The sequence below is a fragment of the Xenopus tropicalis genome, chromosome 5 (assembly GCF_000004195.4).
Source record: "Xenopus tropicalis strain Nigerian chromosome 5, UCB_Xtro_10.0, whole genome shotgun sequence".
NCBI lineage: Eukaryota > Metazoa > Chordata > Amphibia > Anura > Pipidae > Xenopus > Xenopus tropicalis.
The window spans coordinates 39,199,165-39,225,832 of record NC_030681.2 but is presented as its reverse complement, the minus strand read 5'-3'; the positions used below and the strand labels follow the sequence as shown (position 1 = coordinate 39,225,832).

General features: G+C 39.8%; 1 protein-coding gene across 5 annotated transcripts in view; it reads right to left on the bottom strand.

The window, feature by feature from the left end:
* entpd6 (ectonucleoside triphosphate diphosphohydrolase 6 (putative)) overlaps positions 1-21,709 on the bottom strand; it is a 32,764-nt gene extending 11,055 nt beyond the window's left edge. For 2 of the 5 annotated variants that reach the window (XM_002937451.5, XM_031902122.1), the window contains exons 1-8: positions 21,245-21,635; positions 17,740-17,767; positions 16,495-16,739; positions 6,413-6,489; positions 5,729-5,872; positions 3,535-3,610; positions 2,524-2,559; positions 1,517-1,605 (exon numbers count right to left, since the gene is read on the bottom strand). In XM_002937451.5, the coding sequence (XP_002937497.1) occupies positions 1,517-1,605; positions 2,524-2,559; positions 3,535-3,610; positions 5,729-5,872; positions 6,413-6,489; positions 16,495-16,739; positions 17,740-17,767; positions 21,245-21,311 (762 nt within the window). In that variant the 5' untranslated portion in view covers positions 21,312-21,635. The other 3 variants (XM_004914678.4, XM_012963811.3, XM_012963810.3) reach the window with 3 other exon arrangements.
* Between the last annotated feature and the right edge of the window lie 4,959 nt (positions 21,710-26,668).

Below are 26,668 nucleotides of genomic sequence, written 5' to 3'. Positions count from 1 at the left end.
AGTTTGTAGGAAACCCATAAAGTCCATAAAGTCACACACAGCTTACATAACTGTATAAATAATCATGAAAATGTGCCATGATTTATTATATAATATATATATTTTATGGTTTAATAAATGTGTATATTGACAGACATATTGGGATAGTTTAGAAGCAGGATGGGCAAACAGGAACAAAAAAAAAAGATTTTATGGGAAGTGAAATACACAGTCTGAGGGGCTCAGACTGGGATTTCATGAGTTCCCTTGCCCGCTTACTGCCCAATAATGCACACCCACGCACACAGGCAAGCCAACTTATACTGAGTCTCTCTCACATACACACACAACCATTTTTTGCCAGCCCCACACTGACCCAGAGCCATATTTTAACACAATGTCACAAGTGTCTCTCACACAGAAACTCCCAGGGGCCCACCAAACAAATAATCGCACTTGCTGCTGTAACCACCACTAGTACCCATTACAGCTTTCACTAACCTCCACTTCTCACTATGTACATGAATGAGCAAGGCCTGGGACCCCCCAAAAATGCACCGTTTAGAACGATTGCTCCTCCCATTCATTCCTTTTGTCTCCTTTTCCCTTAAATATTTTGTGTCCATTCACTGTAAGCTTGCCTCTGTGACATGAAATGTGTAAGACTTTTTTTGCTTTATTCATAATGTAAAATAAATTAGAATTGTATTAACCAAATAAAGGATATGTTGTAGAGTCTCAAGCTTTATAGCTGTACAAGATAAGCCTAAATGGTTTTCAAGGATTTTCCATTCTGTTTAAATAAACTTTATATTTATTCTGTAAGGTTGAACAAGCAGTTGAAAGGCAGCCCTTGAATTGTCATGGTAAATTTCCTAGAAGCATTAGTCATGTTCCTTTAGCTGTTCACTTAGTTTTGAAGTTTCTCTAAGTCTTACCATGTTTTTTCTCCATTGCAAGTTTTAATGAATTGAGAAACATTAAAAACAAAAATCAGAAAAGTAAAAAATGAGTATTTTTCATATACTATTTGAAAACAGATGGTCTTGCGAAAGTGAATTACCAGTATTAATCAAAGGTTCTAAGAATGAGAGGTACATCCTCCCTTACTCTATCTATCATTTTCTTCCCCCCCCCAAGGTTAAAATAAATGTGTATAAATAAATCATTAATATGTTCACACTAGTCCACTATAGCTCACTATAGTCACAGCCAGCGGCCAATATAAATATACTATACTATATATAGCAAGACAATGAGCCGCACACGCAGGGACTTTGTTAGAAAACAAAATTTTTTTTTAATGAAAACAATCCAACGTATACTATATATAAGTATAACTTACATATTCCAACTTTATTGGCCTCAAGACTGAAAGAGTAAGGCCATGTCAGACCATCCAGAAATGTTAATAGCAGCATGGGGGTGGATTCAAATTTTGTCATATAAAGCTATCGCTGTTGTGTCTTTTGTTGGATAATGCTGAGAATTATAATTCAGCAAGTGAGGAACAGAAACAGTGATTTAAACCAGTTACCTTTGAGTAAGGATAAAAAGTAATTTGTGTTGATCCTCCTCCAAGATCAAGCATTCCCGAGTGTTTCTTTTCATGGCTGGTTAGACTACCTGAAAAAGTATTCATTATATGGTAAAAGGGAAAAAAATCAATTTAGACTTTGTAGATTGTACAGCAAAAGCTACACTGTATCTCCTAATTAAAGATATAAATATTAGAATAGGCTTTCCCTATAATGCTGACATGCGAATAAATGCTGCAATAACCTGGCATTAACGTAATATAATTGTTGTGTGCAAAATGAATCCAATGATACCAGGATTTTTGAATACAGAATGTGTCTTTGAGCATCGAAATTTGTCATAATAGCAAGCAGACAAAAATATGTCTTTATATCAGTGCAAAAGAAAGGTGCTATGATGTTGCTCTGCTCAGACAATAAAGTTAGAAGACTCATCTGATGCTTTTCTAGTAAGTAGAGCAACATAATATCGTTTTATTCCTGACTAGAGACAGTTGGTCAAATGAGCAGCAGGTGGCGTTGTTGTTACAGAATTCATTTACATATTGTCTATGAAATAGATATTACATCTTTTCTTTTTCAATTGTTTTAATTAAAATTTTGAACATAGACATTTAGATATTTCACAAAATAGTGATAAACAGGACAAGGTATTAAATAATAATCTATAAATAGTAGCAGTAAAACAATATGAAACATATTATATAAGTGAATCATATTATTATATAAGTGTACATAAACCTCTCATAGATATTACATCAATAAAAATGATTGTCTTATTTCTCACTCATAATAGTAGGTTGCCTCATAATTTTAATGGGATAAAGAGGAGACTTCTTGTATGCAGAAGTGGTTTTGATCATTTCTGTTTTTAATATACAACAACAGCATTCACAGCCAGGAACGGCAAAAGTTGAAAAGCCAAAGTCTATTATGTGTGATCTTACATAGACTATATATATTATCCAATATTTACATCATGAAAGATTAAAATCAAATAGCATACCTGTCAAAAAATTGACTGTAATCCAGGCAAATATTCCTAAAGGAAGAAAAGAGGAAAGCACACTAAGCATAGAACATGAGGTTTTATTGATAATTACATTTGTTTATCTGTTTGTTTATTTATTTGTATTGATGTGGAGACATCTGTGATACTGACATTCTGTAAGAAGGGGCATTAGAAACACCAGACCAAGACAAAACCTTAGCATTAATGTGGACACAGGTTGATCCATACAGTAATGGAGGGCCAAAAGGACAGATACTGTAAGGGTGGCCATACAAATTTATGGCTACTGTTCTATTGGATAAAGGATCACAACAGAAGGAAGTAAAAAGGAGTTGCAGCTCCACTTTACTTCCTTTCATTTGATTCCATCACAGATAATTTATCTTTTGAAACACCCTCCGACTTGCCATTCATGCAAGGTTGGTCATCAGGGTCGCCATTAGGGGGTTACTTTAGTCAGGGGCCCCAAGATATACGTCATGAAGGAAGTGGGAGTGGGAGGTGAGGGGAGTTTGGGCAGATCATAGGTGTTGTTTTGGTGGGGCGTGTCCATGCACGCATAGGGCTTTTTTTTTTTTTTTTACTTGGGCACCATTCTACTTGTTGTATAGGCACTACAGCTCAGGGATCCCAGACAATGAGCTAACAACTGGCAGGAGGGCCCTGCTAACTTCATAATATGGTCAGTATGGTCAAAAATCTACCAAACTGCCAGACATGTATGGCGTGTATGGCTGCTTTATATTTGCATATGCAGATAAATGTGCAAGTTTAAATTAAAACAAAAATGGAAATAAAATGTATAAGTATAAATGTGAGAAGAACTTAGCTGAGCCTCATTTATATAACTTGAAAAAAAAAAAAAAATTATATATATATATATATATATATATATATATATATATATATATATATATATATATATATATATATATATATATAAAAAAAAGGCGGGTAAACCTTGGGGGCACATCCAGCACTGCATCTCTCTGCAAATGTACTCACCTTCATCAGTTCCATTCATTATAGAAACACTATCTTTCCCAATTAGGAAAGGGGAAGCCTTGAAGAGTTCCCTCACCTAAAAAGAAAAAAATATCAGTGGCTTCTGTCAATAAATGTCACAGTAGGGTGTGCCCACCCCTCTTATACACTTGCTTGCAACTTCATGCTATATTCTAAAGGAAGGGGCCAACGGCAGCCCTATAGTTAAAGTGGCCCTAGCTACAGCTTGCACCATCCCAGACTAGGCAGCGGCTACTAGTCATGCTTTTGCTGGCTTCCTTTCTGATATAATCCTTGTGGGAAGCCATCTATCAGCCGTAGAACTGATGGATGGTGTTAATAATAATTTTAGACCTTTGATAATGCAATGAGACTAAATTATATAGCACATAACATGGTAAATGGGTACTGTATATGAGGTACCACTTGGAATGTATCAGTAAAATATTTATTAGGTGAGTTAATTCTTTGATAGGACATGCTCACCAAGGGCATTGTCTGTGTATGTCTGCTGTAAAAGGAACAAATGCAGTTATTTTATAGCAACTTCCATGTAAGGGACACTGCTCATAGGCAGGGACCATGCATAAAGGCCTTGAAACTGAGGGTTCTGCCTACAATTTCCTGGCACTGGTACTCTCAGTTTATTGTCTGATAAATTATTGTGTGCCATATTTATTTCTGCATCAGATAAGTGTTCTATATGATTTGTAAACATTTCAGAGTGACAATAGTTGTATTAATTATATTTTCTATATGGGCATAACAAATAGAAGAAGCAGACCCTGAGGTGACAGGGTCGGAATGTATGTATAACTTTATTTATAAAGCGCCACAAGGGTACGCAGCGCTGTACATTCTTACAGAATACAAAATTACACACAGGGAGGATGAGTGATATAATAAATAAATACAATAAATACATATATGTATATAAGTGCCATGTGGTATGAGACACAGTAGGAAGGAGGTCCCTGCCCCGTAGAGCTTACAATCTGAGTGGTTGGGTAACATACAGGCACAAACTGGAAGGTAAGAGTGCATCAGATATGGGCATTTGCCCTTAAGCGCAGGACTGGGCAAAATAATGTCTTAGTGCTCCAGAAGGTAACAGCTGAGCTTTTTCTTAAAGAGAGTTAGTGAGTGTTCCCTACGGAGGGATTCAGGGATAGAGTTCCAGAGGTAAGGAGCAGCGAGATAGAAAGGTTTAAGACGAGAGAGCGCAGTGGGTGTGGATGGTGTAAAGAGACGGAGGCTCTGAGAGGAGCGGAGGAGACGATCAGGAACATGTAGGGAGACCAGTGAAGAAATGTAGTGAGGAGCAGAGGAGTGAAGGGCTTTGAATGTCAGCAGAAGGATTTTGTAAGCTATCCTTTGCTTGACAGGCAGCCATGCTAGTGAGCTTAATTGAGGCTGAGCAGGATCCTTCTTAGGAGAGAGCAGGAGGATCCTGGCAGCAGAGTTTAAGATTGATTGCAGGGGAGAGAAGTGGGAGTCTGGGAGGCCGGTTAGTAGGAGATTGCAGTAATCCAAGCGGGAAAGGATAAGGGCATGGATTAGTGTTTTAGCTGTTGCTTGTGAAAGAAAGGGGCGTATCTTGGCAATATTGCGGAGGAAAAAGCGGCAGGTTTTGGCAGTGTTATTCATATGGTTAGAGAAGGAGAGGGACTGGAATGACGCCGACCCAGACCCGATCCCTGCCAGCATTACCCCCGTCTCCCTCCCCCGATCGTGCCTAGATAATTATACGATATGCGCACTTAGCGAGGAGGGACAGGGCGTGTGGGGGGCCCCTGGGGTGGCGGCACCAGTGTACCCCGTACACCCCTGTCCGACCATGTGCAGTGAGGCACTACCTGCTAAACATTTCAGTACATATTTATAAAAAAGTTTAGGGGGGCCATGCTTGTTCTGCTATCAGGTTATGGTTATATTATGGTTCTATAAAAAGTGCTTATAGAAGGAAAGACAAAAATGATTTCCTGCATGTGGTACTCATTTGCCCTACATATTATTTGTTGCTCAATCATTTTTTTCTGTGCAATTATGCACATTTTGTTAAATAGGAAAATAAGCATTATCTTCTATATAGGAATATGATTGATCTTCTAAACAGTTGTATATATATATATATATATATATATATATATATATATATATATATATATGTTAATAAATAAATAAATAGATTTACCATATCAAGCAGTTTCTGTGCTTTTTCCCCAGGCAAGAGGCGCAACCCAGCAGTAGCTTTGAGTACCAGTGGTGTAGATGCCCACAAGTTCTGAGGTATTTCCTTCTTGGCTATATCCAGCAACTCATTAATTCCTGGAGCACACTGAAAGTATAAATAATACATAGCAATCCATCATTACAATGCATTAGCATATTCTGCAGAACTATACAGCACTTCAGCTGAAAACACAAGCAAATGCCCCCTGCTTTAACAAACCAAACAATGCAGCACACACAGACGAGCCATGACATTACAGGGCCCTTCCAATAAAGTTTTGAAATCTTACTTTGATAAATGCCACAAAAGAAATTAATCTTAAAGTCCTAAGAAAAAAATAACCGTTTTTTTTTAATGTTCTAACCATTGAAGACTTTATAAATCCCCTTCCTCTTAACAGTTCCAGCAGCAACCAAGGCCAGCACAGGGCCAGATAGGAAAGTGACCCATGCAGGCACAATTCTGAATTCCTACTTCTCAATAACTGCTACTTAAATGTGTTTATACAGTCATCATTTTAAAAGGTTTCTGATGAATGCCCACCCAGAGTTGAGGAGATAAGTTACAACACGATCAAAATTTACCATGGTCCAGTAAACAGCAGCAAAAGATATAACAATGTTTAAATCTGTTGCTTTCCCATACCTTTAAAGGGTTGTCAGCGTAAGAAGAGAGCCCTGGCTTTAATGCTCTGAACTCTTCATGGTCCAAATTTGGTGCTCCTAATGAAAAAAAAAGCGAGACTGTGTAAGGGTGTGTGCATTTTAGGGATGAGGAGGTATAAGACAGATATTTAAAGAAAGGACAAGACATTTCCACTAAGTCCAACCATCATTATAATGCATTGAGGCCTAAGGAAGCAATGACTGCATCAACTTGCCAAGGTGGCCCACATCTGTCAGCCAGTCTTATTGGCGAGGCTCATACATAGGCCAATAAGCTACTGACTTGGTCTAGAGGGACCTTTAGATTCACCCCCCATGAATGCCTACACTCTTATACAAGACACATATAGTTAGGACTAAAGGTGAATATACATGAGCCAATAAAATCTGATTTGGTCTAGATGGAACAACTTACTGGCCTGTGTACAGTGCCCACCAACGGCCTGTCTGACAGATATTTGGCTGAAAATCAAACAACAGGTTTCACATGGGGCTACATCACAATAAATAGATCTGCAGCCAACAAATGAAGAGTTTACATCAGTTCAAATGCTACATGCATTACAGCCTAAAGACTTTGGTTACGTGGTGACATTTATATAATATAATATAAATGACGCACCAGCCTCACCTAACAACTTAAAAAAAAACTACATCTCACCAGGTTACATGTTTTATAGCAAAGGTCTGAAATGCAGAAGAACTTGCATAACTACTTTCCTGCATTAGCTTAATAGCTAAGCAGTAACATACAAATGTAAGTAGTAAGGGAGAAAAAATCAAAAAGCAATATGAAGTACAGTCAAACCTTAATTTTACATAATGCATTTCAAAGAGTGCTTTGCGCAGATTTTACATAAAAAAGTTGTCCTAATGTTCCCAAAAATGGCTGTTTGTCCCCTGTAAATGTTATTATTAGAGAAATAAAGAGGATTAAAACACTAACCAGATGTATACTTTGCCATGGTTGTGTCTATAAATAGTCTATTCCAGTTAGTCTGCACCCCATACAGTCATGCATTTTCCTGGTTTAACATTTTAACAGATTTTACACTACTTTTTCCTGGTCCCTGAAAAACGTAAAATGGGAGTTCCATTGCCTTCTTACAAAATGGCTCTGATTTCAGACAATAATGGCATCTACAGTGAAAACTCTTGGGCTGAGAACCAGCTGCCTCCGTTTGTGTGTGCCTCTGCCCTAACAGGCATTGCATTGGCCTGGGTGGAGACAAAGGCAGCAGATTTCAGCAAAGAAACATGAGTACGCATTATTGCACCAAAATCTGCGCCGTGTGTGTAACCAAAGCTATTGCTTTCAGTCTGGTGGTTTGTCCCTGAGGAAGAGCACAGTTGGTGCTCGAAACGTCGGATCTTTTTCAATAAACCTTTTTTGTTTTTTTCATAAAGTCCCTATGTGTGCGGTACTCTGTTTGTTTATAAAAAAATTTTGACCAGCACCTAGGGCATTCGATTGCCTTAAGGGTGTGCTTCTTTTGTTTCTGTGTATATATATATATATATATATATATATATATATATATATATATATATACACATATACACATATACACACACACAGATAAATATATTACAAAAGCTAGGTTAAAAATTCATTCCTACAACACTCTCATCTGACACCTTAACAGTCTTACGTTCACATTTGTTCCCGGATAACGGGATCTTTCTATATTTCAGATCTCCATACCTTAAGTCTACTATGGAATTATTAAGCATTAAATAAACCCAATAGGATTGTTTTGCCTTCAATAGGGATTCATTACATATTAGTTTGGACTACGTATGAGGTACTGTTTCAGTACTACAAATAAAAAGGAAATCATTTTTAAAAATGTGAATTATTTGCTTAGAATGGAGTCTATTAGAGGTTGTCTTTCAGTAATCCGTGGCCTTCTGGATAATGGGTTTCCAGATAATGGATCCCATACCTGTATATGCTATAGGAGGGTCACTATACTAACACACCATAAAAGCAAAAAATCAGTTTTACTAATGTACACATAGCAAGGAAGGCACAAGTGTTAGGGTAGGAGAGACAGTACCACCTTACTACTCCACTGTAAGAGTGGGTTGGAGCTCTGGTAACCACTGCCTTTCCAGCTCTGTCACAGAAAGCATGTCCTCCTAATAAATGTCCATATTACCTGTTTTTAGCCCAACACAGACATCAGCAGAACAAACGCACAACAGCAGCTATTTGCTTACTGACAGATGAAAGCATTGGACACAAGCTTTGAAGCACTTGCAAGGTGTGGGGGACCCTGCCTATTGCACACATCCTAGTTCAGCAGGGTCCATGACATAAAAAAGGGCTGCTAAGTGGGAATGTACTGATTGCTCACAGCACATTATGTATGATAGACAGGTGCTGCCTGGTTCTTTGAGGCAAGTTATCAGTAAATTAATACACTATACACAGAATACACAATAGCCATTGGCATGAGCAAGGCTGTTATACTGTGCCAGAATATCATGGCTGCAGATGCTGTATACTTAATGTCTGCAATGAATTGGTATCTCCATGTACAGGTATCTGTGCACACGCTGACATAGTGCCACTCAAAGGAGAAAATTGCAAATGAAGCCTGAAGCTATGTACTACGTATACAATGTCAAAATAATTATTCACAATGCAGGAGCAGTCTGCTACTAGCAGTGTGATTATGACGCTGGAAACGAAAATAGAATAAAATTCCTTGAGGACCAAATTGTCGTTTTTTTTTTAAGTAAGAGGTTTTAGTATAATTATTTCCACATTTAGCTGGGGCAGTGCCTATAAGCGGGTTTGTAAATGCGTGGAGCTCAGTGTCGGACTGGCCCACCAGGATACCAGGAAATCTCCCGGTGGGCCCAGGTGTCAGTGGGCCCTCCTGCCCTTTACCAAATGGCCTGCTATATGGTCATTACCTATTTCTAAATAGAAATGAAGAGGAGAAATAGATGGAAGAATAGATGCTAACATGTACAGTAAATAAAAGAGACTAGGAGAATAAAGAGGTTGGGCGAGGAAAAATAGTTTGGAGAGGGGGCCTATGGTATAAGGTTTTCTGGTGGGCCCTTGGGGTCCCAGTCCAACACTGGACCTGCTCCCCAACTCCTCTCTCATTCCCTCCTCACACAATGGCATTCAAAACTTTGCAAGGGCTGCCCCCCTTCTCTGGAATTCGCTTCCACAATCTGTCAGATTTCTCCCAATCTCTCTGCCTTCAAAAGATCTCTAAAAATGCATTTATTTAGAGAATCTTAGCCTAATTTAGCTTAACATAACCTCAGTGTGCTGCTGAAAGCAATAACCTGTGCCACATCTCTCACCTTGCTTAACTCTGATCTTGCCCATTCCCACACCTTGTGTCTCAACCCTCTCTCCTTGTAGATTGTAAGCTCTTCTGGGCAGGGCTCTTTTTACATCTTGTATTGGTTATTAGTTGCGTTATATGTTACTCTGTATGTCCAATGTATGAAACCCACTTATAGTACAGCGCTGCAGAATATGTTGGTGCTTTATAAATAAATGTTAATAATAATAAGCTCTTGGGGCATCATTCATGGGCATGGCCTAATGTCTGTCTGTGCAAAGATATAACATAAATGTCAGCGTAGGAATTATAGGAATTTTATTACACATAATGGGGCATTAATTTTAGCCCAGGACACAAATGCTTAGTAGTACAAGTGCGTTCCCCTAAGTGCTTACTTAGGAGAAACCGGGTGGACAATGTACTCTGCTCCTCACGCTGAATTTTGGTTAAGCCACTTTATGATTCCTTTAGTAACATTGACTAAGAGAAATATATTTTGGGAAGTTTTAAAAAAAATACATTATTTCAAAATGTTTTTCAATAATTTCGTTTTCCTTTGAGCGGATATTAAAGTACAAGTGTGTATAGCTGACAGAATATTTATCGGCATTTATTCACTATGTAATACAGCTGCAGTCACTCTGACTAAAAGTGAATCTTGTAAGCTCCTGTTTCTCAATGTTGGACAAGGTACTCGGTGCTGGGAGTATTCAGATTTCAGAAAATGTATTAATTTCAGGTTTAAAGGACATGTAAACCCCAATAATAAATTTTTGCCTAATAAAAGAAAACTTAATTCTAAGCAACTTTGCAATATACATTCATTACATATTTGTAATGGTTTTTGAGTTATTTGTATATATAATTGCTATTAACCCTTTAAGTGCCAGCAGAATTTGACATTTCGGTTCCCCTCAGTGCCAGACGTTTTGTAAACATTCTGTGCTCTCTCAATTTAGGGGCTTTTACTGGGGGCAGGGTTAAGTTTAGGTAGGCAAACTATATATTGTTTTTTTCTGGAGAACCTGAGCTTTCCAAATCTGCTAAAAATCAATAGGTGAAATCTGATTGGTTGTTGGTGGCTCTACCCACTTTTCAAAACTTAAACTTCAGTCCCCTAGTGACCAACTGTGAAAAGTTTGGGGACCCTCGTGTTAATTCTGTGAGAATGGCAGCAGGTTGGATTTCCCCATTGAAAGTCAATAGGTAAACTCCGATTGGCTGTTGGTGGCTCCGCCCACTTTTTCTAACCTTTATCCGCAGTTACCTGGTGCCTAAGTCTGCAAAGTTTGGGGACCCTGGTGTTATTACTGTGAGAATGGCAGCAGGTTGGATTTCAACCAAGTCAATAGGTAAAATCTGATTGGCTGTTCACAGCTCCGCCCACTTTTGGGCATCCAACAATCATCATATTTTCATTCAGGCTGACCCCATGACTGTGTGAGTGTAGCCTCAAAGCTGTAAGATTGGCAGCAGTTTCAATTTCCCCATTAAAGTCAATGGGTGAAACTTGATTGGCTGTTGTTGGCCCCTCCCACTTTGGGGTCATCCAACAAATGTCGCTGTTTCATTCGGGGTGACCCCATGATTATGTTATTCAAGTTTGGGGGTGTAGCTTCAAAGCTGTAAGAGTGGCAGCAGTTTGAAAATTTTCCCTGTCAAAGTCAATGGGAAAATTGGGGGATTCGGAGCGGCGCCACAAAAAGACTGGGAGTGGGATCGCTTAGAAAAGCACAAGCAACCTGCTCCGCTATAGGGCGAAGAAGTGTGGGGAGTTTGGGTGCTGTACCCCTAAAACTGTAGGAGGAGGAGCGTTTAGAAAATGGGGGGCGCTAAGAAGAAGAAGCGGAAGAATAAGCCAAAGTGGAAGAACAGTCTGTGGGGTTTTCAACCCAACACAATAACTATTAAAGCACTAATAATGTTTAACAAATTGATATTGGAAAGTTGCTTCAAATTATGTTTTCTTTTATGAGGCAAAAAAATATTTTTGGGGTTGGCATGTCCTTTATGAAAATATATGAATGTAAATTTTTCAGAAAATGTATTATATGAACTCCAAAAATATAGATAAATTAGGTACATTTTGTTGCATGTTGAAATTTCATATTGCAAAACAACCCATATGATAAAAAGGGCCCATTGACTTCAATGTATCTTTTTGGGGGAAAACAAATGTTTTGCAAAACATTCGCTCGAGCCAGTATAGTCCTCCACGACCATGGAGATTATTCATACTGGCTCCCATTCACACAAGCCAGTATAGTCCTCCACGACCATGGAGATTATTCATACTGGCTTATCACTCACTCACACATTCACACACTAAGGGAAGGGGGAACCTATCTGTATGTTTTTGGAGTGTGGGAGGAAACCGGAGGACCCGGAGGAAACCCACGCAGGCACGGGGAGAACATACACTTAAACTCCTTACAGACGGTGCCCTGGCCAGGATTGAACTCGCGACCAGTGCTTCTGTAAGGCAGCAGTGCTACTCACTGCGCCACCGTGCTGCCCAGTTAACTGACTGCCCATATAGTAATCTTGTCTTTTACAGCTCATGATGTCATCAGTGCAGCTTTCAGATAGGGCTACTTGTTCTATGGAGTAACACTGGGGCAGTATCCCAAAATGCAGCCTTTTCTCCTAGTATCATATTCCCCCTTCCTTTAACTGTATAATGTCAAATATACAATTGGTTTACAATGTGTTTTAATGTTTTAATGAGGGCTGGGCAAGTCCTTTCCCTCTCCCACAAGAAACAGCCATAACTGTAAGTGACAAACAGAACTGTGCAGTAGCAGCAGCCCAAGTGTGTGTTTAGTGGCGCTGCCCCAAACTGGAAGGTTATACTGTGCCCCAATATCAGCAGTTGTCTCATTCCCAGCACTTTTATTTCCACGCAGCTTCTACTGTGTAACAGTCTCCATTAAAGCACTAGCTGTTGGATACTAAGGTACGGCCCTCCTCCTGCCAACAACAACTCCCTTCAACCTTATATTATACATGGGGGGGGAAAAACATGACAATTCCTGTCCCAATGCGTCTTGCCCTTTGCAAGATGCCCCCTAAGACCTGATAGTGCCAGACATGATGGGTCTCATCAAAGGCTATTATAATGTGAAAGTTATTTGATCAAATATCCCTGGGTGGTCAGACTGATGTTAGAGGGGTTTCAGCCTTTTCCAGATCTCTATAATAACTAAAAACACTGAGACTGTTTGCCAGTGATATGAAGGTGGAGGGAACAATAAAATCTCATTAATTGTCACCTTGTGCCGAGTTAAGATGGGCAACAAATGTTCTGTTCACATGAGCAGGTGGAAAGGGGCTGCATCTGGGCAAACTGATGGGCTGTAGTTACCATTAAACTAAATAAGAGGAGTTTGTTCTGTTTGCCTTTTTGTTTTTTTTTATTTGTCCACAACCAGCAGATGTGTTTCCTGCTACAACAAATATTTCATTCTGCTCTTATCTGCACTCTTGCACTTTTATTGACAACTTTTCTACCCCCTACAGATCTGGCAAATGACTTTTACTTTTCTTCTAGAAGTCATTGGCCCATCTATTCATTGGCTGGTCAATGTATGTTAAATATTATCATACCCTGGACATCTGTGTACAATATAAAATAAATGGAAGGATGCCATATATGTAAAAAAATCACTGTTTGCCCAGTAGCAGTAACCCATAGCAACCACTAAGATGTTTGCTTTTAAATAGGTGACCAGCAATTCTAAATGCCGATTGGTTGCTATGGGTGATTGCTCCTGGGCAAACTTAGTCACTTTTTTTTTTACATAGCCCTCAGTGTTCTGTCTATTAATGCGCTAAATCAAAATCATCTTCAGCTTCTAATCCATGCTGCGTGGTGCATTTGCTCTGAAGCATTACCTTGCAAACACTACTAATCTTTGTGGCATAGCAAGTTCTTAGTTGATTTATTGTAGAGGATTTAATAAGAAAATCAGGGACATATAAGGATCCATACTTTCTTTTCTGAAGCCAGAAGCAGATTCAAAAAGCATTGCAGCCTAGCTATTATTATTATTATTGTTATTAACATTTATTTATAAAGCGCCAACATATTCCGCAGCGCTGTACAATAAGTGGGTTTTATACATTGGACATACAGAGTAACATATAAAGCAATACATAACTAATACAAGAGGTGACGAGGGCCCTGCCCAAAAGAGCTTACAATCTACAAGGAGAAAGGATTGAGACACAAGGTGTGGGAATGGGCATGACCAGAGTTGTGAGAGGTGGGGCACAGGGTATTGCTAAACTAGATTAGGGTAAGCCTCTCTTGAAGGCAGAGAGATTGGGTGAAAGTCTGACAAGATTGTGGGAGTGAATTCCAGAGAAGGGGGGCAGCCCTTGCAAAGTCTTGAATGCGAGTGTGTGAGGAGGGAATGAGAGAGGAGTTGAGGAGCAGGTCAGTAGAGGAGCGTAACAAGCGGGTTGGATGGTACCTAGAGATGAGTTCAGAGATGTGGGGTGTGGCAGAGTTATGAACTGCTTTGAATGTGAGAGTCATTAGTTTGAATTTTATCCTGGATGGTAGGGGAAGCCAGTGCAGGGATTGGCAGAGTGGCATGGCAGAGGAGGAGCGGTTGGAGAGGTGTATGAGCCTGGCAGCAGTATTCATTATGGACTGGAGAGGGGACAGTCTTTGGAGGGGAAGGCCAATTAACAGGGAGTTACAGTAGTCCAGGCGAGATATTATAAGAGAGTGAATAAGAATTTTGGCAGCATCTTGGGTGAGATCGTATTTTGGAAATATTTCTTAGGTGAAAGTGACATGATGTGGTAAGTGATTGGATATGAGGAGTGAAGGACAGGGCAGAATTAAGGATAACCCCAAGGCACCGGGCCTGGGAAGATGGGGTGATGGTAGAATTGTTAACCGTTATAGATACCTCGGGAACAATGTGGGCGTTGGATGGGGTAAAGAGAACCAATTCAGTCTTAGAGACATTTAATTTAAGGTAACGCTGGGACATCCAAGTGGAGATAGCGGTCAGGCAGGAAGAGACACGAGTTAGAAGCTCTGGGTTGAGATCAGGAGAGGAAAGATAGATCTGAGTATCGTCAGCATAGAGGTGGTACTGAAAGCCAAAAGAATTGATTAATTTTCCAAGTGAGGAGGTATAGAGAGTAAATAGTAAGGGGCCCAGGACAGAGCCTTGAGGAACCCCGACAGAAAGAGGCAAGGGAGAAGATGATTCCCCATTGTAAGAGACACTGAAGGATCGATCTGAGAGATAAGATGAAAACCAGGATAAGGCAGTGTCACGAAGGCCAAGAGAGTCTGGAGGAGAAGAGGGTGATCCACAGTGTCAAAAGCAGCAGAGAGATCGAGAAGTATTAGTAGCGAGTAGTGTTTTTTGGCTTTAGCCGATAGGAGGAAAAAGAGTTTGGAGAGGGGGCCTATGGTATAAGGTTTTCTGGTGGGCCCCTGGGGTCCCAGTCCGACACTGATGGAGCTTATCCAAAAGTAGGCTGGGTTTAGGCATCTAGGCAAACAAAGTATATATATATATTATATATATACACACACACAAAGGATGGCACACTGCTACATATCATATTTCAGGTGCATGGTAAAGGGTTCCAATACTGTAGAAATGACCAGCAACACCTCGTGAAAAAAATGTGTATTTTTAAAACAGCATAAACAGCCAAGAGAACTTGGTGTTGCTCGTCATTTCCACAGTATATATACTGTGAATTTCCCCATATAATATAGAGTTCAGCATATTATATATATAGGGAAATCAAGTGAATGTGCTGTGTTTAAGAGCAGGGAGAATATTTGGTGCACTTATATATCAGTGTAATATTTGAATTTTTTAACTGGTCACTGTCGGGGGTTGTTGGTCACAAGGGGTTAATTTCCATATGATGTCACATTAGCATATGAAAGATTATACATTAGCATATGCAATTGTACGGTGTCAAAAGTAAGAAAGAACAATAAAGGAAGGTGTAAAGTGAAACTAAAACCGATCACAGTTAAGGACAGGACAAGTACATGGTAACCAAGTATCCAGTAGTGAAATAAAGTATGTACATAGTACAAAGGTACATATGTACATATGTATATTACTATACAGTGTAGCGATCTTAAGAGCCAAGCAGAAACTAATACATAAATGACAGGTGGGTGAGAATCAGCAAGCTTACCAGACACAACAAGTTAAAAGAGTGACATTGATGGAGACCTGTAAGTGGTAAGTCACCCATTGGCCTCCTCTTTGAAGTTGGTGCCCTAGGCTTGGGCCCCATGTTGCATATATAGAAAATTTGCCCCTTCTGGTGTGTATAGGCACAATGAATACGAGGTACATAGGCTTTTTCCGTAAGTAAAGGTGGCCATACAGGAGCAAATTTAAGATGCAGATTTGGCCACTTTTGATGGATTTGGCACCTTATATGAGTGTGAATGGGGCCCTCCAATGGGCCTACTCAATAAATATCTGGGCAAAAATTGTCTAGATATCATTCGGACAGGTTTGATCTTCCCATTGGATCGAGAACCGCGTCAGCTTAATAATGTGGACCTCATCCCCACAGCCTGTATTCCCGTTGTTATCGGAACGTTAAAGCCGGTGTAAGGGTGTGGAGGAAAACAATTATTATTTTGTATTTTAGACAAAAGGAGCCAAGTTCAGGTCTATTGTACTCATTATCCCCAGTCAGCTATTGTATGCATTTATGTCAGTTTAAAACAAACACTTACCACTGGGTGTCCGGCTAAACTGATAAACATGGATCCTTGTTCCTGTGCTTCCGGCATCAAACATTATTCCATAAAATATTTCATTCTTGCTGCTTAATCTGCCTATGTCATTTGTATCTTTACTCTGCAAATCTGAAGAATCAAGGGCTTGTTCTTTTCTTGGCTTCCACTTTATATAAGTAATAAATAATACAACGCACAACACAAATAAAAGAACACAAGGTAGCCTGCCAATCTTCATGATTCTAAAAACAGAAAAAAACTGGTTTGGATTACATTGAGCAAATTACATAACATAAATAGTCTTTAAAAATCAACTGCCTTTAAAAAGACATTGTGAAACAATTGATCCGGAACAATGAGGAAACTTGGGATAGAACACAGAGTAGACAACAGACAGATTTTATCCTTTTTTTTTTGTGTAAACTGTAAATTTTGAAACATTTAATGTTCTCACTCACAGAAATGTTAGGACATCTAAAATGTATAATCTTAAATGTATGTATATTCCACTTCTGTAACATGATTTATGATTCTAAATACATAAATATACCCCTTTTGTAACTCAGATTCTTAGATTTAGATTCTAACATATCTAAAATGGATAGATTTGTCTTTCTATACCTCCAACCTTATTACCTCAAGCCTATGTAAGTAAAAGCCATGGCCAAATTGCATTGTAGAAAAGCTTTCAGTTGTTTTTTATAGGATCCAAGAGGAAGAAGTTTCCAGGATATGTTTAGACTGTCAAATCCATATCTACAGCAATATCTATAAGACCATATCAATATGTACTGTTAGTGGATTTTAAGGAAGTGGGGCATGTAACTATGAATTCTCTCTTTAAAAATAAAAAACTCGAGAGCTCAGTTTGGGGCAATATAATAATATTCCACCACTTTTTTGTTCTTGTGCTGAAAATAAAGATGTACAAAACTAAAAAAAAAAAAAACTTTTTTCTCTCTATGCTGAAAATTTATAAATATTTACCAAAATATATAGTATGTTCCATTACAAAAGGGGGGAGAGAAAGTGGGATATAACTGTGCCTTCCTAAAGCAGATATACAGTTCTTCAGTTTGTGGTTATATACGTAACACGTAAGTTCTTGAATGGATTCAAATATGGCATTGCGATATAAGTACGAACTTAAATAGAAAACAATACTAAACCAGTGTTCTTTATTTATACAATAAATTAATAAACTGTAAAAGGCTTTAAAAAATCTTGAAGGTAAATACTTACAATGGTTTTTTCTCCCGGTTGCTGTTACCTATATAAAAGATAGATCAATTTAGTTACTGCATTAAAAAAAAAACAATACTTTTGTCTTAAAATCAGCATTCAACACTTTAGGTAATAGTTATACCTCTAATAGACACAGTAGCCCTATATATCACATAGTGAGATACACTAAAAGGTTCAGAATGCAGGCCTCATATCTGTGCATGTGCATTTACTGTGCGGTTCTATGAGCTCACCACATGGCAATGCAGTTAACCAATCTACTGTTTCCCAATGGGTCTGCATATGGAATTAAGCATGACCAATGCTTCCCATATGAACAGACCCATGTGGTAACATGAGATTCATTATGTAATCAGTTATCATGTGAATGTACAGAACCCAAAGGCAAAATGTACACACATAAATGGGTCCTGACATGTGTCCTCCTAGACTTCCAGAAAATATTTTGGACTATATGTAGTTTTTTTTATACTACCCCCCCACCCCCATCAGTACACAAAAATACCTACATAAAGATTATCAGTAGAAGATGTCAAGCTTTAGGCAAATGCCTCCAGATAAATGCAGGTCGAGAATCAGCTTCTCCACTGGCATCAGGCTTTTTCTGTGCCTGCCAGGGTGCATGTGCATGGAGTGGATTTTGGCACAAAATGTATAATTGTGTTGATTCTGAGCCGAAATCCACTCCGTGGGCCTGCACCCAGGCTGACACAATGGCTCTGTGGTGCGGTCACAGGGACAGGCTTTTGCACTAGGTAAGTGTCATCTGTGGCAAATGTAACAGTTTCTTTGTATAACGATTTTATGAAAATATTGACATACTTACAAAAAAACCTGAGTATAGTAAGTTATGGTAATTTCCATAAACAAGTATGCACCGAGTAAATTAAAGAAACAAAGGCTATGAATTTTGTCAGTCAAGCAGCAAAACATTCCGTTATATTATTTACACTACAGAAACGTATTGTATTCTATGCTAATGGTTCCCAAACTGTGGAGTGGGCAGGTACGCCAGGGTTGGACCAGAGCAATGGAAGGGAAAGTCAAGCCTGAAAGACCAGTTAGGTTGAAGGAATGTTTATTCACTTTGTCTTTGACATCCCTATAAATACATGAGATATGTGGTTCTGTTCGCCATTTCTAATTATAAGTTAAGGGGGCCAAAAAAATGTTGTTCCACAATAAATGGCTACAACACAAAAATTATTTAGAATATACTTAAATTAAATATAAATCAGTTGTCAAAGTATTGTTCTATTGCATGCTATTTCATTGTAAATCAAATCAAATGAAGTGTATGTTTGTGAATTTCATATAGGGGCTACTGTAAAGTTTCTTTTAGATAAGATATTCCTCCAGTATTGTAACGTTCATCCAATTTGCTAGTGTAAAATGACTGCTTATTGCACTGCCAGTTTATAGGACAGCCCAGATTTTTCTATACTATCGCACTGCTAAAAGAAAGACAAAATAAGTGGGCATAGTGGGAAAATGGGCACAGACCCATTTGGCTTAACAACAGGGGAGAAATGATGGCTGGGAGAGTAATAAGATGCTGTGTAGTCATGGAGGCAGCCATTCAAGCTGGAAGGAAGAAGGAACTGCACAGGTTACATAACAGAGAACAGATACACTCTGTAGAATACTATGGAAATCTACACAGCGCATCTGTTTTCTGCTATGTAACATGTGCCTCTTCTCCTTTTTCAGTTTGAATAGCTACCGCCATGGCTACACAGCAGCTTTGCTTATATAAACTTTAGCAGAGATTTGAAGCAAACACACAACTTTTTACAGCGCAGGGCAAAAGAACATAATATATTCATTAGTTTTATGCTTTCATTTTTTAGTACTACTGTTCTTTTAAATGCAAACACCCTCAGAAAAGAGCATTTTTCTAAAATTTCAAATGGGGGTCACTGATGCTAGCAGCAAAAATTCTTTTGCTCTGTGAGGCTTCAATGTTATTTTATTTTTTTTTTAAAACATATCTTTCTGTTCAGGCCCTCTCTTAGTACGATGACACACGAGTTGCCTGAAGTTTCCTCATGAGGCAATTTAGGGTGACTTTAGAAAGCCGAAATGACATATATGTTTTCCTACCGGCAATTTACATTTTTGCTGGTAGGAAAGCATTCAAGGAGATAGTTGCCACTGCTAGAGGAGATAAAACGCTGGGCAACTAACCTCCTTGTGTGTCATCGCCCTTATTCATATTTCGATCTCTCATTCAAACTACTGCCTGGACCCTAGCAATCAGATAAATAATACAATTCCAAACTGGAGAACTGCTGAAAAAAAGCTAAATAATTCAAAAACTACAAAAAATTGAAAATAAAGCCCAGTTGAAACTTGCCTCAGATTAAAAGTTAATTTAAAGGTGTCCACGAGTAGCTTAGTAAGGGTGATGGCACAAGGGACGTTTGGTTGCCCGCAATAAATCTTCGCTGTTGTTGGTGAAATACATCCCTTGTTTCCTTCCCAACGTCTAACATGCGGCGCAAATTTGCTACGTCAGAAAGTCAAAGCACTCCAAATGTTTGAGTACCTGCAATTTGCATGTTAGCCAGTCCAGGTGTGGTGGAGTGGGAGTCAAAATAGGCCCCAGCATTCCTAATACACAAAATAGTGCCACAGCGGCCCTATGTCTATGGCATCTTACAGCAGCCCCTCTGGCATTTGCCAGAACCCACAGATCATCACACAAACATCCTGTATGCCATAAGCCCATAGGTTTTAACACTTGCTTTAGTGGTTGAGAAGCACTAAAGTAAATGTTATTAATAGAAGCCTAAAGTTTCCTGCCAAAAAGTAATACTTTTCCTATCCCTGCCCTGTTTCTGACCCATTAGTAACACTAGATTTAAGTGACCATTTTAGCAGCAATAGGAACAGTTTTACTGCAAGAATCCCTGACCTAGGGCTCCGGAGCCAGCAATGGGTCCCTATAATGTGCAAGTTAGCTCTTAATGGTTCCTTAATAACAGGAGCTATCTGACTGCCTGTATCAGAAAACAGTCAGTACAACATGGTACATAACTTATTCTAAAGCATTTTGGGAGCACATTAGCTTGTATCCAGATAAAAGGATCCTGGGGCTGGAATTTATAGCTAAAGCAGCACTACACTGTTAATTTTGTTTATAGAAAATATATACTTTGTCTCATGTGTTTATCTGTGCACAGATCTGTCATAGGACTGTCAATACATGACCCTACTAACAAGGCAGTGAATTCCTGTCATCAAATTCAGCCCCTTTAAACAAAATGTTATTTCCTAATCACATGTATAAAACCTGTATTCAATTAAAAGCATTTAATATTGCTTCCAGTCACACACGGGTTTATACAGTGAGAATGCCCTGGGACCTATGTCCTGTCAGTGAGTCTCTCTAACCCAATTAAGCCAAAAGAGTTACACTATGGCTCCTTATACACTGACAGTACCAAGCAAGTAGAATAAATAGTGAGCCTAACGTACAAATGAGAACATACAGACTTACGTGCCAGTGGCTGAGAGCCTGAGTCCCATTCAGCCCGCTCCTCAGCAGCCAGCGGCAGGTACGGCATTCCCTGACACTGCCAGGCAATGAATCACGTGACTCAGCCCCCCCCCGCCGCTATGACAGGAAAGGGAGCCGGTTCCAGCGCTTCAGCTACACGTAGAGAAATGTGACGTCACTGCGAGCGAAGCCGGAGAGGAAGATATTTCCTATCTGTCAGAAGTGCGCCCGTCTCTCTCCCACTATAAACTCTCCGTATTACTAAGAAATACTTATTGCACCTCCCTCCGCTGGTAACAGATATGGGATCTGCTCTTACTTTGTGCTGCTCGGTTCCGCCTGCCACATTCACCCTCCTCCCTCCTTCCTGCCATTTCAGTTATGCATCTCCTCTTACTTTTTCCTGACAGGTCCTAGCTTCCCCGTTCTTCCGCCTCCCTGTGATGTCGTCCATGGCCCCTCCTCTGACCAAGGTCGTGCCTCGCCTTCCTCCATCTTTCTTATGGGCTACTGAATTATAACTTCATCAGTCGTGCTCTCTCATCACACGGAATTTCTCCCCCTTTCAAATGTCTACTCCTGAGGCACTATTACTCCACTTTTCAGACATAAACTCTCGTTCATAGGCCGTTCTTTATTTTCTAATGGCTTTATAATTTTCTTTTAGTTGTGATACTTTGTTCCGTAGAAAGACATCTCTTCACTAGCAGCATAGATGTATTGATTGTAATGGACGGTACTGAAGTTTTTTATTCAGCCGTTTTATGCCATGAAGTTAGTTTCTTATTTAGTCAGTGAATAAGAAACTGGTGTTTTAAAGAGTAATTGAGCTTGGGCCACAGATTAGAAAGGTTCCTAGACAGAGTTGCCCAACATAAACTACAGCTTGTGCCAGCCTGGCACAAGATGGTTCTGGGCATCAAAAGTGACCCCTAAGTGGCATTAGTTCCTAATTTGTCCAGGTGAATAGGTAACTATTGATTAAAAGGGTTACATGACTCTGGGTCGCTGATTTAAACCAATGTAGGGACCCATAGGGTTAACATGCCCCTTTGGCTTTAAACCCCAACTTCCTAGTTTATGCAGTTAGTGGGCAAAGACCCATGTATCCAGTTTATAGTTTTACATAGTTACATAGGGTTAAAAAAAAGTCCAGAGTCCATCAAGTTCAACCCATCCAAGTAAACCCAGCACCCACAACCCACACCTACCAATCTATACACTCACATACATAAACTATATATACAACCACTAATACTAACTGTAGATATTAGTATCACAATAGCCTTGGATATTCTGATTGTTCAAGAAGTCATCCAGGCCCCTCTTAAAGGCATTAACTGAATCTGCCATTACCACATCTCTAGGAAGGGCATTCCCCAACCTCACTGCCCTCACCGTGAAACCCCGCCCCCCATGCTGCTTCAAATGGAAGCTCCCTTCCTCTAATCTAAATGGGAGGCCTCTGGTGTGTTGATCGTTTTTATAGAAAAAAAGAACATCCCCCATCTGCCTATAATCCCCTCTAATGTACTTGTACAGAGTAATCATGTCCCCTCGCAAGCGCCTCTTTTTCAGAGAAAACAACCCCAACCTCGACAGTCTTACCTCATAGTTTAAATCTTCCATCTCCTTAACCAGTTTAGTTGCACGTCTCTACGCTCTCTCCCCAACTCATTAATATCCTTCTTAAGGACTTGAGCCCAAAACTGCACTGCATACTCAAGGTGAGGCCTTACCAGGGACCTATAAAGGGGCAAAATTATGTTTTCATCCCTTGAGTCAATGCCCTTTTTTATACAAGACAGCACTTTATTTGCTTTAGTAGCCACAGAATGACACTGCCTGGAATTAGACAACTTGTTATCTACAAAAACCCCTAGATCCTTCTCCATTACGGATACCCCCAACAAACTACCATTCAGTAGATAGTTTGCGTTTATATTCTTTCTACCAAAGTGTATAACTTTGCTCTTATCAACATTGAACCTCATTTTCCAGTTTGCTGCCCAATTTTCCAATTTTTTCAAATCGCTGTGCAATGTGGCAGCATCCTGCATGGAACTTATAGTTTTGCACAATTTAGTGTCATCAGCAAAAATAGAAACAGTACTGTCTATGCCCACCTCCAAGTCATTAATAAACAAGTTAAAAAGCAAAGGACCAAGGACTGACCCCTGCGGTACTCCACTAACCACACTGGTCCAATTAGAAAATGTTCCATTTACCACCACTCTTTGTAATCTATCCTTCAGCCAGTTCTCTATCCAATTACAAATATTATATTCTAGGCCAATATTCCTCAATTTGATCATTAACCTTCTGTGAGGTACTGTATCAAATGCTTTAACAAAGTCCAAGTAGATGACATCAACTGCCATTCCAGCATCAAGGTTCCTACTCACCTCCTCATAAAAGGCGACTAAATTAGTCTGGCAAGATCTGTTACGCATAAAACCATGCTGGCACAAACTTATAGTATTGTGAACTGCAATGTATTCAAGTACCCTATCCCTTATTACCCTTTCCAAAAGTTTTCCTACTTTGCTGACTTCTTTAAAAGCAAAGTCAATTCTATCCGCAATCAATTTTCCCAACCGTCAGATACCGGTAATCTCAACCTTCCTAAATCTCCTCTCTCCGTATTCAGCTCCTTCAGTCTCGTAACAGAGTCTGAAGTTTCTCAGCTTCTCCGATCCTCTCCGCCTACTACCTGCTCGCTGGATCCTATGCCCTCATCCCTATTAAAACAGTGTGCCCCTGCCCTTACTCCAGCTCTTACCCACATATTCAATTCCTCTCTGGCTTCTGGTACTTTTCCCTCTCTCTTCAAACAAGCATGTGTCAAACCCATTCTTAAAAAGGCTACACTGGGCCCGTCCTGCCTTTCTAACTACCGTCCCGTCACTCTCTCCTGCCCTTAGCCTCTAAACTCCTGGAATGTCTTGTCTTTTCTCGTGTAACTAACTTCCTCTGCACCCATAATCTGCTGGACCCTATGCAGTCTGGTTTTCGGCCTGCGCACTCCACTGAGACGGCCTTATGTAGAGTGGCAAATAATCTCCAGACTGCCAAGGCCAAAGGACGCTACTCGGTTCTCATTCTCCTAGACCTTTCCTCTGCTTTTGATACTGTCGACCATTCTATTCTTATGCAAATTCTCCATTCTCTGGGTATCCGGGATCAGGCTGCATCCTGGTTCTCTTCCTATCTCTCTAACCGTTCCTTCTCTGTCGCTCTTACTAACAAATCCTCTACCCCGGTTCCGCTTAGTGTTGGGGTCCCTCAGGGCTCTGTGCTTGGTCCCCTGCTGTTCTCCCTGTACACTCTCTCTCTAGGAGACCTTATTTCTTCTTTTGGTCTTAAATACCACCTATATCCTTCCTACTGTGTCTCATACCACATGGCACTTATATATACATATATGTATTTATTGTATTTATTTATTATATCACTTGTCCTCCCTGTGTGTAATTTTGTATTTTGTAAGACTGTATAGCGCTGCGTACCCTTGTGGCGCTTTATAAATAAAGTTATACATACATACATACATACTGATGTCAGACTAACAGGCCTATAGTTTTCAGGCTGAGAACAGGATCCCTTTTTAAATAACGGCACCACATTAGCAATTCGCCAGTCTCTCAGCACCATGCCAGACCTCAACGAATCCTGAAAAATTATGTGCAAAGGCTTGGCAATCACAGCCCTCAGCTCATTTAATACCCTGGGATGAATCCCATCCGGTCCTGAACTTTTGCTTACCTTTACATGTTCAAGTCTCTTTTGAATTTCCTCCCGAGTGACCCATGCGTCAGTAGCTAAATTACTAGAACTGGGAATATTAAAAGGAAAGCCTTCATTAGCTGGCTCCTCAGATGTATAGACAGATGAAAAATAAGTTCAAAATTTCTGCTTTTTCCCCGTTCTCATCAACCAACTTAACCCCCCCCCCACCCCGTGATAATAAGGTTCCCACCCCTTCTTGCTTCATTTTTTTACTATTCACATAATTAAAAAATAATTTTGGATTCTTTTTACTCCTAGCTGCAATATCCCTTTCCATCTCTATTAGCTTGTCTGATAGCTTTTTTGCATGCTTTATTTGCTTCCTTGTACCTGATGAAAGTTTCTGCTGTCCCAGCTAACTTGAATGCTTTAAAAGTATGTTTTTTCTTACCAACCTTGACACTAACACTTTTATTCAGCCATAAAGGTTTTGCTTTGCGATGCCTCTCCTTGCTTACAAGGGGAATATACTGTTGTGTATACCTGCAAAGCAATGTTTTAAAGATGTTCCATTTTCCTTCTGTGTCTAACCCTATGAAAAGCCTTTCCCAGTTGCCACATTGCAGAGATGCCCTTATACTGGCAAAGTCTGCACGTCTGCACATCTAAGTCTGCCTTATTGGTTTACTCCACTCTTTGCACTCCAATAAAGTGTTTAGCAAAAGGGTGGGTCTTCCTCTTTGGCTGCCTCTGATGTTTCAGGTGGAAGGTACACTGAGCTTGGGATCAACAGGGCCCCAGTAAAGACATTTCTACCCTAGAGTTACCATCTACACTCTAGAGAAGTTGGGGACATGGACCCCGTGAATGAGGACCAGTTATATAGTTACACTCCGTAGAGCACTTTCTAGGAAAGTGAGGTAGTTAGGAAAAGGAAGCAAGAGCAGATTTTGGTTCCAACCAGGAGGTTAGCTGGAAGTACCCTTCCATACAGGCATTTAAAGCTAAAGGTATTCAACCTGAGGACTGAGGTATCTATCCAGACTGCCCTCCATAGTGGTGCCGAGCTGACCAGGTGCCTTTACCCTGCCCAGTCTCGAAAAGAGGTGGGCATCTTCTCTTGTTTAGTGTACTACCGCTATATCTGCAATTGTGATTATATGATCTAACCCTGTGCACTAATTGTCTTTGACAATAAATCAGGTTATCATTTGTTCATCAACAAGAACCTTCTGGCGTCCATTATTTGCTATTTTACTCTGCACACAGTGACAGTGAGTTGTAGTTTCACTACCCCCTGGAATATTTCCACTTAGCAAAAGCCCATCTGAAGGTTTGAGTCCTATGTACCCCATAATCTAAACCTATTCTAGCTGGCGCTTGCTTGTTTTACAGCCAAATAGGGGTTACACCTACATATTTGCAGTCAGGGATACACTGCTGTCAACCAGTTCTGGCTTGGCCCAAAAGTGTTCTGGGCACCAAAGCGGGCATCTACACAATTCTTAGCATATTAGAAAATGTAAAGGGTGCTGACGGGTTTAAATGGCTTTGGTGCGACTGGTTTAAACCTCTATATTTGCAGTCAGAATAGAGTGGGGCACAAGTGCTATGTATATTGCATGCTGATGACTGCAATTTTGCATCCAGTATACACAATACAGGGGTACGGTACATTGCATAGCAACATTCGGC